Source organism: Nicotiana tabacum, chromosome 7, assembly GCF_000715075.1.
Source record: "Nicotiana tabacum cultivar K326 chromosome 7, ASM71507v2, whole genome shotgun sequence".
Taxonomy (NCBI): Eukaryota; Viridiplantae; Streptophyta; class Magnoliopsida; order Solanales; family Solanaceae; genus Nicotiana; species Nicotiana tabacum.
The window spans coordinates 164,180,880-164,198,146 of record NC_134086.1 but is presented as its reverse complement, the minus strand read 5'-3'; the positions used below and the strand labels follow the sequence as shown (position 1 = coordinate 164,198,146).

General features: G+C 39.8%; 1 protein-coding gene across 1 annotated transcript in view; it reads right to left on the bottom strand.

The window, feature by feature from the left end:
• The window catches only part of LOC107831617 (squalene monooxygenase SE1-like), a 59,138-nt gene extending 44,975 nt beyond the window's left edge, over nt 1–14,163 (bottom strand). The window contains exons 1-3 of the mRNA XM_016659403.2: nt 13,708–14,163; nt 12,917–13,028; nt 12,329–12,509 (exon numbers count right to left, since the gene is read on the bottom strand). Of these exons, the coding sequence (XP_016514889.1) occupies nt 12,329–12,509; nt 12,917–13,028; nt 13,708–13,908 (494 nt within the window). The 5' untranslated portion in view covers nt 13,909–14,163. The remainder of the gene's footprint in view (nt 1–12,328; nt 12,510–12,916; nt 13,029–13,707) is intronic.
• Between the last annotated feature and the right edge of the window lie 3,104 nt (nt 14,164–17,267).

Here is a 17,267-nt window from a genome sequence, read left to right as displayed (position 1 = left end):
AATTGATGTGTGATTGATTCACTTTAGGCCAGCAGAAATAGTTCTTGTCTTGTGAAGGTGGGAATTACCTTATTTCCTTGAAGATAAGCAAAAGCTTAAGTTTGGGGAGTGATAAGTAGGGATTTCCACTACTTATTTGTACTCTTTTACATTCGTTTTAGCTCAAAATTGCTTAAAGGTATTCCCAAAAACTAATGAAATGTGCTTACTTGCAGGAGTGTTGAAATATGAGCTAAAGAGCTGAAGATCAACTCAAGAAGGAGTAATTTTGGACAAACACCAAAATGAGGCTAAAATGGCATAATGTGGACCGCACAATATTGAGTGCGACTGCAGATCCTGAAGAAAATCCTTGAAAAGAAATGATACACAAAGTGCGGACCACACAATTCTGGTGTGGCCGTAGAAGACAGAGATCAGAGAGAAGAGACTTTAAGTTCAGGAAGAAATGCGGACCGCACCATTTTTGTGCGACCACATAATTTAGACCACGACCACACTCATTTTTATGCGGTCGGCAGAAGTCTCGCACAACCAAAGCCCAAGATCAAGGAGTGACGACCGCACTATAATTGTACGGCCACAGAAGCAAGAGTGCAGCCACACTCAAAAATATGCGATCTGCAAAAGTTGAAAGAGTGCGGCCTCAACCCAAAATTGTGCGGCTGCAGAACTGGAACCTGTCAAGCGAAGTCTCATTGTGCGGATTGGACACATAATTGTGCGGCCGCACAACCTCCGTAGGGGTAATTTTGTCAGATATTTTTAGCTTAGTATAAATAGAATATTTGTCATTTTTAGGTTAAGTTTTTTTTAGAGAGAGCACCTGAGCCGTTTTTCTTTGCTGTATTGAGTAACATTATGCTAGATTAGCTTTTAAACATTAGATTTTTTTCCCTTAATCATCTATTATGAATTCTATCTTAGTTTCTTTTTTCATTTCTGCATTTTCCATAAGTAGCTAAATTTCTAGCTAGGGTTGTGACCCAACCCTAGTGTTGGGTACTTAATGTGTGTTTGATTTACGGCTTGTTTGTGATTGAGTTAGTGATATTTAGCCTAGTTCTGTCTTGAAATTAAGAATTAATGATTGCAAACATTGATTCATGCCTAATTGATTTAGTCTCTACTTGAGAAAGATAGACTAAAGCTAGGAAAACTTGGCTAACAAGGAATTGGGGTGAACTCAAGAAATTGATAGCCTCAATTAAAGGGTTGAATCTAGAGATAGTAAGACCCGACTTGAGTATTTATCACTTGTTTTGTGCAATACCTATTTGGACTTGAGAAAGCCAAATTGGGCCAAATCACTCCAATTACCGAGAGGTATTGAGTGGATAATTGCGTGTGATTGCTATATTACAACCCTGACTAATCAAACTTGACCTAGAGTTTACAACCTATTAGGTAACCACCTAGGCGGAAGTCACGACCCTAGATCTTTTATAACTTGAAAAAAAATAATACCACAAACATTGTCTCTTAGATTTACATTACCATAATCATTAGAAGTAGAAAGAAACAACAATTGAAAATGCGGAAGTGTAATTTGAGGTACATCATACAGTCACACTAGGTGTAAACCTAATCGAAAATCTAACTCCCTATGGATTCGACCCCGACTTGCGTTGGATATTTATTATTGCTTCGACCGCCTCATAACCTATATTTGTGGTATGAGTTTGGGTGACATCAACCCCTACATAATCGGGAAAGACATCAGCCCTACATCAGAGGCACCCTCATGCCACCCCCTTGCCATGACGAAGGCCCATCCAGGCTACGAACAGGAACTCACCGAAGGGAGAGAGGTATGCCTCCCTTATTATCCGCTCACAATTTCTGTGTTTCCCCCTACGCACTGGAGAAGCTCGGCCTAAAAGTGAAATGGCTGCAGAAGATGAGATTCGACCCGAATACCAGAAAGTCAAATGCCCTTTGCGAATTCCACTAGGAGCAGGGTCACAAAATCGAAGACTGTATCGCCCTAAGACAAGAAGTCGTGAACATGCTTCACCAAGGGCACTTGAAGAGATGATGAGCGACCGAGGGAGAGCCAACTTTGCCCGTGGATGTGAACAGCACTAGGGACCACCCAAATCACCCTTCCCAGCTTGAACCATTCAAATGATCATCGGTGGGGGCGGCGACGCATCAAGCAACAACGTGAAGTTTACCACTACCCGCAAAATCAGACGGTCAATCACTCATGAACGGTACGATGAACTAGAAGAAAGTATCATCTTCGATAAGTCAGATACCCACAATTTGGTTTTTTCTCACTATGACACCCTTGTCATTACTTTACGCATCTTAGATACTGATGTAAAATGTATTACGGTCGATGATGGGAGCGGCACGTGCATCATCCACCCTTGAGGTCTCGCACAAATGAAACTTGATGATAGGATAGTGCCATATTGCATTACACTGACAGGTTTTAATAATGCAGTTGAGCGGACATCTGGAGAAATCACGCTACCCGTCCTGACCAGCTGCGTCACTTTGGAGACCACGTTCCACATCATGGACCAGGACACAACGTACAACGCCATCATAGGTCGACCTTGGATACATGCCATGAAAGTTGTCCCCTCTATCTTATATCAAGTTATCAAGTTTCCCACCCCTAGGAGGTATTCAACATCTGTGGAGAACAACGCACTGCCCGAGAATGCTAACGTATCATCCAAAATTGCGCACATACCCAACAATTGAAGGTTAAAGCTAAAGAAGCATAGTAATCGACAGGGTCGAGATCGAGCGAGGACGAGAAGGATGTGATCAAAGACCCTGAAGTCGTAGAAGCCACAGGATCAACCATAGAAGACCTCGACCCCGTCTGACTCGATGATAACGACCACAACAAAAAAGCCTACATCGGCCATAAACTTTAAGAACCAGGTAAATTCTATCAATTCTTAGCTAACAACACAGACTTGTTTGCCTTTTCCCATGCAGATATGTTGGGCATCCCGAGAGAGATAGCAACACACAAGTTGAATGTCGACCCATTTTACCCCCTAGTGAGGCAAGTTAGGTGGAAATTCAACTCCGCAATAAATGATACGGTCCGCGAGTAGGTTGAAAAACTACTAGAAAATGGCTCTATTAGAGAATCGAAGTACCCTCAATGGGTCGCTAACATGATCATGGTGAAAAAGAAGAACGGGAAGTAGCGGATGTGCGTAGACTTCACAAAACAAAGCCTGCCCAAAAGACTCATTCCCACTGCCCTATATTGACCACCTCATTGACGCAACAACCAGGCACGAGCTATTAAGCTTCTTGGATGCCTACTCGGGCTATAACCAGATCCTTATGGAGGAGGAGGACCAAGAAAAGATCACTTTCATCACTCAACAAGGGACATACTGCTATAGAGTGATGCCTTTCAAACTGAAAAATGCGGGGGTGACGTATCAGAGGTTGGTGACAAAAATGTTCAAAGACCAGCTCGGTAAAACAATGGAAGTCTACATTGACGACATATTGGTAAAGTCAAAAAGGAAGGAGTATCACATCGACCACTTGAAAGAGGCCTTCGACATACTCAGACGATACAGTATGAAGTTGAACCCTGAAAAGTGCGCCTTCAGAGTAACCTCAGGAAAGTTCCTCGGTTTCTTGGTGTCACAATGAGGCATTGAGGTCAACCCCCAACCAAATCAAAGCTATAGAGGGAATACCAGAGAACCTAACCAATAAGAAACAAGTATAGAAGCTGACCGACCGCATAGCCGCCCCGTTGAGGTTCATCTCACGGTCTTCCAACAGATGTCGTAAATTTTCGGCGTGATCAAGAAAGACAATGAACTCCAATGGAACTCTGAGTGCATCGAGGCCTTGAAAGAGATAAAGGCACACCTATCTTCACCTCCACTACTCGCTAATGCGGAACCTGGTGAGCGTCTCTTCGTCTATCTGGTCGTGTCTGATGTGGCCATGAGTGCGGTCCTCGTCCGAGAAAACAAAGGTATGCAATCTCCCATTTACTATATTAGTAAAACTCTAGATGATGCCGAGACAAGGTATCCACACCTCGAGAAGTTGGCCCTGGCTTTGGTCGTAGCTTCACAAAAGCTTAGACCCTATTTCCAGTGCCACCCCATCTCGGTAGTCACAACCTTTCCCCTAAGGAGTATTCTGCATAAATATTGAGCGAGCAAGATATAATGTATCAGTCACGAACGGCGATAAAGTCACAAGTACTCGCCGACTTCTTTGCCGACTTCAGCAAAAAAAATATGCCTGAAGTCGAAAAGAAAACTGCCCGTACGACCCTCTAAATACACGACCTATGGGTTTTGTATAGCGATGGTTCCTCTAATGCGTTAGGGTCGGGACTGGGACTTGTACTCGAGGTCCCAATAGGAGAAGTAATTCGCCAGTCCATAAGATGCCCAGATATGACTAATAACGAAGTCGAGTACAAGGTCGTAATTGTAGGGCTAAAGTTAGCACTCAAGTACGGAGTGAAGCGAGTCGTCCTTCGGTGCGACTTTCATCTCATTGTCAATCAAGTCTAGGGACTTTCCAAATAAAGGAACAAAGACTATAAAAATACCAGGCCAAGATCTGCAAGCTGTTACCCGAATTCGATGAATGCCAGCTCGACCAGATCCCCCGAGCACAGAATATCGAAGCAGACGGATTTTCCAAACTAGCAGCGGCCACTAAAAGCATAATCGGAGAAGGGAATATGGTTACTCTCCTCCGCTCGTTGATCAACAAAATCGAGGTACGAACTATAAACATGACTTGGGACTGACACAATTATATTGTCACATATTTGCAGGACGGGGTGCTTCCAGACGATAAAAAAAGCCAAGAAGCTTCGAATGCAGGAGGCCAGGTACAATTTCATCAACAACGACCTGTACAAAAGAACATATGGTGGCCCCCTAGCAAAATGCTTAGGCCCGAACTAGACGCGACTCGTTCTAGAGGAAGTCCACGAGGGTCATTGTAGAGCTCATACCAGCAATCGAGCCCTAGTTAGATGCCTCATACGAGCAGGCTACTACTGGACCACAATGAAAAAAGAGGTTGCCGACTTCATAAGAAAATGCAAACAATACCAAAGATACGCCCCTATGATCCACCAAGTGGGCGAGCACCTCCACTCAGTCACCTCTCCTTGGCATTTCATCAAATGAGGGATGGACATCGTCAAACCCCTCCCAGTGGGATGAGGTAATGTGCGATTTCTTTTAGTTTTAATTGACTATTTTTCCGAGTGGGTGGAAGTAGGTGCATTCGCCCAAATACGCGAACAAGAAGTGATCACCTTCATATGGAGGAATATCGTGTTCTATTTTGGCCTCCCCAAAGAAATCAGTTGTGACAACGAACCTCAATTCACTGGAAAAAAAGATCGTTGAGTTCTTAGAGAAATGGCATATCAAAAGAATACTCTCCATGCCATATCATCCCACGGGCAACAGGCAAGTGGAATCCTCCAACAAGTCAATATTTGAATATTATGAAAAAGAAACTCAAGAACGCCAAGGATTTTGGCCGAAGGTTGTTGTCGGAAGTGCTATGGGCATACAACATAATGCTGAAAACAAGCACAGGAGAAACACCATACTCACTGGTCTGTGGGACTGATGCGGTAATACCGGTCGAGGTCGAAGAACTAAGTCTAAGGTACTTACACGAGAGCGGACCGAGTAATGATGAAAGCAGGAGGCAAGACCTCGACGAGGCTGAAGAAAGAAGAGATATGGTTTACATAAGGATGGTTTCTCAGAAACAACAGGAAGAGAGATACTACAATAAGAAAACCAAGATCAGACCGCTCAAAATCGGAGACGACATACTCAAAGCCAAAACACAGGCAAGCAAGGATCTACGAGAAGGAAATCTAGGGACTAATTGGGACGACCCATACAAAATTACGGCGATAGAAAGCAAATGGTCTTTCCAACTAGAAAGAATGGAGGGAAAACTACTACCAAACAACTGGAACATCGCCCACCTCAAGTACTTCAACTTCTAAGGAAAGATGTCCTCCAAGCCGTACTCTTTTTCCCTCACCTGAATTTTGTCCCAATTGGTTTTCTCGGGAAGGTTTTTAACGAGGTGACAAGGAGGAAATTTCGAAGTTAAGCACAAGCAGGTGAGAATACAAGTTAGCAAATTCACTGCTCAACCACTCAAATACTTCTCCAAGTCAAACAATAAAGGGACTAGGTAGACTGGGACTGGAATACCAGCCCGGAAAATGTGTAAACTTCTCCAACGTATATATGCAAGCAAAGCATATAAGCACATGATGTAAACTCCTCCAATGTATATATGTAAGCAAAGCATGGAAGCACATGATATTCGCCTGTCTCTGTCAAGTTTTAACTTTGCACCAATCAATGCACTCACATTCGACCTTGTTCGAATCAACTATGAGTCAACATTCGACCTCGCTCGAATCGACTCATATTGGACCTTGTTCGAATTAACTACGAGTCAACATTCGACCTCGCTCTAATCGACTCACTTTCGACCTTGTTTGAATCAACTACGAGTCAATATTCGACTTCGCTCGAATCGACTCACATTCAATCTCGTTCGAATTAACTACGAGTCAACATTCGACCTCTCAAATCGACTCACATTTGACCTCGTTCGAATCAACTACGAGTCAACATTCGACCTTACTCAAATCGAATCACATTCGACCTCGTTCGAATCAACTACGAGTCAACATTCGACCTCGCTCGAATCAACTTACATTCGACCTCGCTCGAATTAATTAAGATTAACATTCGACCTCGCTCGAATCAACTCGCATTCAATCTCGCTCAAATTGATAAAGAGTAACATTCGACCTCACTTGAATAAACTCACATTCAACCTCGCTCGAATTAATTAAGAGTAACATTCGACCTTACTCGAATCAACTCGCATTCGACCTTGCTCGAATCAACTCGCATTTGACCTCTCTCAAATTAATTAAGAGTAACATTCAACCTCGCTCGAATCAACTTGCATTCGATCTCGCTCAAATTAATTAAGAGTAACATTCGAACTCACTCGAATCAACTCGCATTCGATCTAGCTCGAATCAACTCACATTTGACCTCGCTCGAATTAATTAAGAGTAACATTCGACCTCGCTCGAATCAACTCGCATTCAATCTTGCTCAAATTAATAAAGCTCGATCAACTCACATTCGACCTCGTTCAAATTAATTAAGACACTCACATTCGACCTAGTTCGAATTAGTTGAGTGATATTTGACCTCGCTCGAATTCAATTTACATTCGGCCTAACTCAAACTTGACTCATAGAATAACCTCGTTTGAGTTAATTATGGAAACGTTCGACTTCGCTCGAAGTAATCAAAGACAGTTGATCACGTTAGAGCTAACGCCTACCAACACAAGTCTTTAAAATAAGGCAATCAATTGAGAAAAATGTTCAAGAAAAAAATACAACAACAACAACAACCCAGTAAAATCCCACTAATGGGGTTTGGGGAGGGTAGTGTGTACGCAGACCTTACCCCTACCCGAAGGAGTAGAGAGGTTGTTTCCAAAAGACCCTCGACTCAAAAAGACAAAAAGACAAAAAGACAAAAGAAGACAATATTAGTACCACCACAGAAATAATATGAAAGAAAATACATACATATATACATACATATATATATACATACATATATACATACATATACTATATATATATATATATATTAGTAACACAACAGATATAATATGAAAAAAATACAAAAAATAAGAACAACATGAAATCAAGAAGAATGATACAAAGCAAAAGCAAAATAGTATCCCTACCAAACTAGTCTCCCAAAGTTATGGCATAAGACAAGACTCAACTACCTCCTAACCTACAACCCTAATACTCGACCTCCACATGTTCCTATCAAGTGCCATGTCCTCGGAAATCTGAAGCATTGTCATATCCTGCCTAATCACCTCTCCTCAATACTTCTTAGGCCGCCTTCTACCTCTTCTAGATCCCTCCACCACCAGCCGTTCACACCTCCTTACCGAAGCATCTGGGCTTCTCCTCTGAACGTGACCGAACCACCTGAGCCTTACTTCCCGCATCTTGTCATCAATGGGAGCGACGCACACCTTCTCCTGAATATCATCATTCCTAATCTTATCCATCCTACATGCCTGCACATCCACCTCAACATCCTCATTTCTGCTACCTTCATCTTCTGGATATGTGATTTCTTAACCGGCCAACACTCAGCCCCATACATCATGGCCAGCCTAACCACCACTTTATAGAACTTACCTTTGAGTATTAGTGGCACTCTTTTGTCACACAATACTCCAGATGCTAACCTCAACTTCATCCATCCTACCCCGATTCGGTGTGTAACATCCTCGTCGATTCCCCCCTGGATAACCGACCCAAGGTACTTGAAGCTGTCTCTACTCGAGATGACATGTGATTCAAGCCTCACATCCACACCCACTTCCCTCTGCTCAGCACTGATCTTGCACTCCAGGTATCCGTCTTTGTCCTGCTAAGCTTGAAACCCTTATATTCAAGAGCTTGTCTCCAAACCTCCAGCCTCCCGTTAACACCGGTTCGTGACTCATCAATCAGAACTATATCATCGGCGAATAGCATGCACCATGGCACATCCCCTTGAATGTGATATGTTAATGTGTCCATCACCAGGTATCTTACAAGAGCCGAAAAGACGCCCACAAAAATAAAAGCAAAAGATTACAAAGCATTACTCAGCAACATCGCTCCCATCATCTTCCTCGCCATCAGAATATTCATCATCATACCAGGCACCTGGCTCAAGCCCGTCCAAGTCATCTTCACCATCACCGGCCCTAGGCGTAGTAGGATCATAACCACAGGCGATCCGAGCTGCGCGCGCCTTAGCATGAACATCTTCAAACCCAGCCTCAGAAACCCTTCCCGCCGTCATCAAGCCCCTGAATAAGTCTAGTTGAGCCTCAGAATGAATCCACTTCTCGTACAAATCCCGTGGAACATCGAGATAAGTGGAAGTATGAGATGAAGACAGTTGAGCTAGTAACTGCGCCTTTTTTGCCTCAAGAATAATGATCTGCTCAATTAGGTCCGAAATATCTTTCTCAAGACCACTAATCCGTTCATCAAACCTCGCCTCCCTTAGTGCGCCCGTCTTTGCATAATTCGCCCGCTTAGATCTAAGGACACGGAAGGTATCCTCTAATGCCGCCACCTTCGCCAAAGCCGCCATCCTGGCCTTCTCGGCCCCTCAAGCTCTGCAAATTTCTCGATCAACTCATCACTTAAGCCGTTAGCTCTGATCGAGATCTAATCAAGCTTGGCTCACAGGGACGCCACTTGAGCTTAAAGGTTGACACACTCATCTATGACCCCCTTGCTCACCTCGAGCTCTTCCTCCTTGGCTCTATGCTACCTTGAGCTCGCTGCTTCTGCCGATGACCCTCACAATCTCATCGTCCTTCTGCCCTATCTCTAAGGGACTGGAAATTACCGCCCGCGCTGAACCGGGCACACATCTCACTATACTTGTCATGATACTTGAAATACTTTAAAACCATTTTATTGAAAACAACCTTCCGCTTCTCCTCTCGACGGGCACTCTCAATCTCCAAAATGAGAGTCTAGTGAAAAAGGAAAAACGAAAAGAGTTAGTAAAAACAAAAAAGAGAAAGGCGTAGGGTATGAGAACAACAAAATAAAAGAAGAACGAACAAACTTACCCTAAAAGCCATTCTAGAGATGCCTAACGATAGATCGACATCGTTAAACGTCCGTAGAGTCCATGTTTTTGGCGCCAGAGCAGAGAGGAACCAATGAAGGAACTACACTCTCTGTATTCATCAACAAATCACAATCCAAAGGAATGATTATGGAGAGAGTAGACCCCTCAGTTCTCACTTCTACCCGAGTAAACCCTTCATTAAACATCCGCACCTCTTCGGGGTTGACATCGGAATCGGACTCATATCCATTCACGACCATATTTTTCCCCTTCTCCTCGGCAGAAGAAGGTACGTCGGCCTGTCCCGACGGTGACGGATCACTTCTCGGTACGACCTTTGCTGCCTCTAATCGCCGTACTACTTCCACGGTGACCCCTAGTAAGGGAGTAATCTCTGCATCTGAAGGAGTCAAAGTCTCAGCGTTCGAGGCCATGCCGCCCTCGAATACGGCCGTGGCCAGCTTGGGCTCTACTAATGGGGCAGTAGAGGACGAAGTCTCTACTGATGGGGCAGCCGCCCAATGACCAGGCCAAGCAGGGCCGGGGCTTGAGAAGAAGTAATAGTCTGTGCGGACTCGCCTACAGTCACAGCGAGCAGAGACCCGATCGAGGTACCCGATTACCGAAAAGTGGGGGTGAAAAGAAGGCAGTATTAAAGTCGAAGTAACTAAAGTGAGAGAGAATGATTAAGTTACCGAAGAGAGAACAAACACTCAGTTAGCAAAAACACTTACGGGCGAAGTTCCACGCCTTAGTGAATCCACTAGGGTTCGCCACCACGTGTTCGGTCTTGATATAGAAGAAGTTGAACCCAAATCGACGATTTGCCTTATCATCCATTTTCACCACCAATCTCTTGGTCCCACGGTAGCGGAGGTGTATCATCGTACCCCTGTGAAAGCTTGGTGCGAAAAGATGTAGCAGATGGCGGATAAAAATCCTATGATTGGCCAACTCTGCGTACTTTATCAGCATGAGAAAAAGTTTGTAAATATACGGGGAGAGCTGGGCCGGGCAGATGTCGTAGTAACGGTAGAACTCCTCCGCCAATGGGGAAAGAAGAAGAGAATATCCCACTTGGAACGTGTATGCATAAAATGCGCAATACTCAGGACGATGAGATTTGTACCATATTACGCCCTGGGGGGACCGGATCGATGTGAGCAGGAATGTTGAATTTTTACCTAAGTTTAGCTAGATCGACCTCTTTCATCGCTGATTCTGAGACCTCGGGCTCGCCTTCATGCGTCTTCGAAAAGTTGGACCTAACTTTCTCACTACGAGGAATTATTTCCTCCACCATAGGAGAAGCTTTCATCCTCTACAACAATGGCTTTCCCTTCATCATAAGAGGGCATGACCACTGATAAAGGAACCGGATCAGAGGTCCCCTCAGGGTTGAAAGATGCACTAGCTATCTTTTATTATGTATATGTGAAGAAATTACAAGTGCAAAGTGATAATGGCAAAAGTTTCTGCAAATAGGAATACAGAAAGAAGAAGAAGAGAAGAAGATATGTAGGTTCAAAAGATTGGAAAATGTAAAGTTTCATTCAAAAGGTTTCCCCCCTTTATTTATAGAGAACACTGGTGCACGGATCGAGAAAAATAATCGTCAAATGCGCTGGGATCGAAACAACAGGGACACAGGAAATGATGCAATTCATCGGGAAGATGCGTAATGATGACGCATGGGGCTATGACGTCATTTCTGAACCAACATCATTAAGTGTGGCTCTCAAAGCGCCACATCACCAACTCGGCAGCAATTCTCACTACTCGACCTCCCCACCCAAATCTCTTAAACTGGCTAACGATTCGCTCAATGAGGTCAACCAAAAGATGACCTCAATAAGCGGAGGGACTAACTGTATGGGTTAAAATCCGACCGAGGAAATTCAACACGAGGAGGTGATTATCGTGAGAATTGTAACTTATCATGGGCAGTTTGGCTGAGGTCGTCAGTGGTGAACAGAACAAGTCGTTGAGTAGGTCATCAGGGTCGAGGTCGAGCAACAAGGGACAAAAGTAATGGCTAGTACAACTTTGGAACTAACCAATGAAATATTCTATTGAATATTCCTTCTGTTGTACCTTTTAGGGATTTTTCGGGAATATCCCATATAAATAGTAGGAGAGATAAGGCAAAAGGCATGTGATATTCAATTTAATAAGTACTTTTGAAAAGTAAGCTCTCTAGATAAATGCAAAAAATAACTTTCTGAGAGAGATTCGATCCTTACATTCAATATATTGTCATTTTCACCAGATCCGAAAAAGTGTATAATATTCTCTCATATTCTTGTCATTCATCATTGTCAGAAGAAGGAATCGTTCACCTCTTTCATTATTGGGTGAATCTTCCTCCTTATTAACATTTAGTGTCATTTATGATTATTTATTATTTGCTCTCACCGCATTAATAATAACAACATTTATTATATATCACATTAAATCTGCTTCAACGTGACCCCACATTATCCATATAAACTGATTTTAGATATAGGGATATTATTTTTAACTAGGATTAATTCCTTATTTTTTTACTTAATAAATTAATTTAACAAAGAGTTTCATACTTTTTGGTTAAACAATATAGTATATGAGAAAATTACTTGGGGAGGGTGGCAGCTTTTTCCCTCATCTTCTGAACGAAACGTCCATTGTGGAAACATCTCCCCGATGCATCTACTGCCTGGAACTTCTCTAAGGGATAGGAAAGCATAATATGTTCTCCATTCTTCTTGTAAAGAACATGTCCTCCAACTCTTTGAGCATCTATATCTTCCAAGCAATCTGCAGATACGTAATTTACGTAACTTAATTAGAATTAAAAACCGAACAAAACAATTTTACAATCAATCAAAGATTGGGTAAGGTGATCGATCAAATTAATTTTAATGCATATCTATCTATATATGTACAAAATATAAAACTTAACTGATATATACAATAATTCGTTTTTTTTTAAGTTTTGTACTCCCTCCGTTTTAATTTATGTAAATCTATTACCTTTTTAGTCTGTGCAAAAAAAATGATTCATTTTCATATTAGAAAATAATTTTACCTTTACGTAATAATTTATAACTACATAAAACATATGTGTCACATAAGTTTAAAAGTCTGTTTTTTTTTAAACTTCGTGTATAGTGGAATCAGCTAAATTGAAAAAGGAAATAGTATATATGAAGCTATATCCCTACCTTCAAGGCCTAACTCAACTAATTTGAGATAGCCACCTGGCTGTAAAAGTTCACCAACCATTCTGTCTGGCTCAGTCAAGTCCCTCTCTATCACGTGAACTCGTCGCCCGTCCTGCAATTAGTATCAAAGGAAAATTATAATGCTCCCTCCGTTTTAATTTAAATGATACATTTCTCTTATTAGTTTGTTTAAAAAAGATTAATATATTTTTATATTTAGAAATAATTTAACTTTAAATTTTCTATTTTACCAACTTTATCCTTAATGAAAAGCTTTATAGTCACATAAATATCATGGCCCTACAAAGCTTTTGCCCGTAAACTTTTAAACCACCTATTTCAAAAGTCTTCTTTTTATCCCTTAAACTTTATGTCAAATCAAACTAAATCATCTAAATTGAAATAGAGGAAGTATTAGTTAGAGCGTAGATGAAAGCCAAATTTCATTATTTAGAAAATTGGAATGATTTAACTTAATTATATACGTTGACGTGTAAGATTTATTACATTATTAATAAGTAGTGTATTTTAACATGTTATACCAAGTTACTTTGCGTTACAATACAAGGACTAATAGAGTTTCTTACACATAGTTTTCTATAGTTATGGGCAATTAATTACGTCTGCTTCACATAGTTAATTTTCTGCCAATGATGCAATTCTGCACTTTCTGGAGTTCAAAGCAGAACCAAAACATACGTAGGAGAAAAATTAATCAACAGATATATATTAGAAACAAGCCTAGAAGTATCGTATAGTTGAGAGTTGAGAAAATATATAATGGAACGTACCTTGCCAAGAGTGCAGGCCAAAGCAGAACCAGCAACGCCGGCACCGACAATGATAACATCCGTATTACCATAGGATTTATGATCCTTCATCACTACCACATTTGATGTTATGTTTCTTATTTCCATTATCTTCCTTCTGATCATATTGTACAGCAAGAGGAGTCCAAAAAGGGAAGCGATGAACAGAATTACCAACTCCATCTTTGATTTCTCTCTTTAAATTCCAGCTGATTAATCAACAGCGCGCAACTGTAGTAGTAGTATTTTGTCTTTCTTTAATGTGTTACTCACTCCAGAATTAGTGAAGAGAAGCGGATTTGTTTAATATTGTTTCATTCGTGTACGTTGGCAAGTTTGAGACGAATTCCACAGGAAAATTGCTCTTTTTTTTTATGTAGATGAGAAGGAATTAGTTGAGACTCAACAATGATAGATGTTATACTCATAGACGTCTAGGACTACAAGATTCAAAAATTAATTTTTCACATAAAATAAAATAGATAATCTTAATAGACTCTAGTTATAATATATGCATGGAAAGAATTTCTACGTCCAATTTGTCAGTTACACTCTTTAGGCTATTCTAACTGACGATTATACGAAAAGAAAAAAAGTTATTTTTAGTTGTTAACTCTTAAATAATCTAACAGTGTAAGAGTTTCATACACTTTTAATGTATAAAACAACGTAACGAACAAAATATCATTTTAATTATGAGTTTAAGTTTTTTCTATCACCAGTATAAAAAAACATTTTATAAGTCTTTAGCAGATCGTAAATTTAAGTTACGATTGAAAACATTACCGCCTCTTATTAATGTCACTCTGAGAAACAAATTAAATTTCTCACTTTTAATTGGGAAAACAATGATAATTAACCACATGATCCATAGTAGATATTTGAATTACACAGTTTGCTCTATATATCACGATAATTGTAGCTTTATAGTAGTTTATATGGACTAAGTTCTACAGTTTGATGGACGACATATTGCATCTTAAGTGATTTAGTTTTCCACAACTCAAGTATATATTAATATCCATGTATATGATATGTATGTATGTATTTTTCCTATCTTATAACGTGATTACTGGAAGAGTAGCTTAATCATCATGATTTGTCTTCATATATAGTCTAATTTGGAGCAAAGTTTCTCATCGTTTTTCCTACTAGTTAATCGTGATTAATTTAATTTTCACATTCTCCAACCTTCCCAAATTTGGTACTCAATGTCACTAAAAGAAGTCCTTTGCTAGAAAATTTGGTAATGTGAGTACTCAACAAGCTAAGCCCATTGAAGGAAAGACGTACAAGAATCTGCATGCATTACCAATTTGAAAAATATAAAGGCTTTCTCAGTTTCACTCTTCTCTACTCTTTCCTCTCCTTTTTCGTTCTAGGCACATGGGGATATATAGATGGAATAAGTTTCTCTAGGAAAAAATATAACGAGGAAGTTGGTTGTATGATTTGAGAAAATGGGAGATGATATCATTATATTGTAATAGCAATGGCATGGGTTGCATTAGATCAAAGTAGCTAGACTAATATCTCACGCATGAAACCAGATTTTCATGGAAATTTCATGGCAACAAAGATGCTAACTACCACAAGCATCAAAACGATACACAATGTTTTTGCGTTACTTGTATAACCAAACTTTAGTTCAAATATCATGCTTGAAATCTGTAAAACAAAATTCATATCTTGGACTCATCAGTGAAACAATCAGATGCTCCACTCAATGGTATGGTCGACTGGTTAACCAAGTGGAATGAACAAAATCATGAGACATTAAGGGTGTGTTTGGTATGATGTTTTCGAGTAGTTTTATCACTTATTTTCCCTTGTTTGGTTGGTGAATGAAAAACTTTTTTCGGAAAATATTTTCTAGTGTTTAGTTAGAGAGTATAAAATTTTTGTTAGAAAAAATAATTTTTATGCTACTCTCCTCACCTCCCTTCCTCCAAATCCCCATGTTTCCTATCCCCCCCCCCCCTCCCCCCAAACCCAAATACCCGACGCTTTCCGGATTTTATTTTCTTCAAGAATTTAATTTTTATTTTAAAAAATTCACATAAACCCAAAAGAGCTAATGTGTTGCTTTACTTTTCTCACCCAAAAACAACGTTGAAATTTGTGCTTCATAACTAAAAAGAAAATATTCTTTTTTTTTTGTTTAAAAAAAGTACTCTTTCTACGGAACATGAAAAGAAAGTAGAGTACTTGTTTTGTTAAAATGAAAGAAAATAGTTTTTCTACGTCATGAAAAGAATGTACTTTTTTCTTGAAATGAAAGAAAATACTTCTACATCACGAAAAGAAAGTGTTTTTTTGTTGAAATGAAAGGAAATATTTTTTTTAGATCATGAAAAGGAAAATATTTTATCTACAATATGAAAGTAAAATATTCTTAATAATATTTTTATTTAGGATGGATGTTGGGAGTAGGGTGCAGGGGCGGCCCAACATTGTTGGTGGCCTAAAGCAAAATCTCGATGAGGGGCCCTAATTTGTTAACAAAATAAATTTGTATATTTTTGTTTGAAATCATTTTTTTTAACTTTTTTAAATGATAATATGGCTAATCCGATCCATTTAAATTCTCCTAATACATTATTGATCCTTTAACAAAAATTAATTCTTGTTATCTTATTGAGTATACGGATCAGAGTATTATCTTCTACTTGTAATATTTTCTTTAAGGTCGGCTCCCACCCTCCAAGAACTCCCCACCTTGCTCTTGGGGTAACTTGAACTCACAACCTCTTGGTTGGAAGTGGAGGGTGCTCACCACTAAAGCAACTCACTCTTGTCAAAAATAAAAGATATTTTTATACCCTTTAAATAAAAAATCAAATTTTACCCACAAAATAAAAAAATTAAAGATATCTTTATACCCTTTAAATTATTAAAATCTCAACTATCAGCGCTAATCACAAATTAAAATTTTCTTTTCCTTTTTGTATTAAGTTATTTACTTTTTGACATTAAGATACTCAATTTTTATATAAAAAAATTAAAATTACTACCAAGGGAAAGTGGGGCTCCCAAAATTTGGGTGCCCTAAGCCATTGCTTGTGCTGTCTTACCCTTGAGCCGCCTATGGTAGGGTGGGAGGGGAGGGTTTGGGTAGGGAAGGGGTGAGGGGTGGGTGGGGGTTGGCAGGAATGGGGAATAGGGTAAGGAAGGTTGAGATAGAGTTTTGGAAAATGTTTTCTTTTTATTTGATTGGGAAAACATTTTCCTCAAATTGGAGAAAAATGAGTCCATGAAGAAAATATTTTCCAAAATATTTAAGCCAATCAAACATAAAAAATTTAAAAATATTTTCCGAAAAATATTTTCCTTCATACCAAACACACCTAAGGTTCAAATCTCAACATAGATAAAAAAAAAAATATTAGGCAATTTTTTCCCATTAACATAAACGTTGATGTGCATAGTTAGTCGATATATGTCATAGTGGAAAGTAATAAATAATTACTAGTTTGTTAAGGTGCACACAAACTAGACGTGCGGCTACCATTATCTCTAGAAGAAAAAACAATAAAACGAGA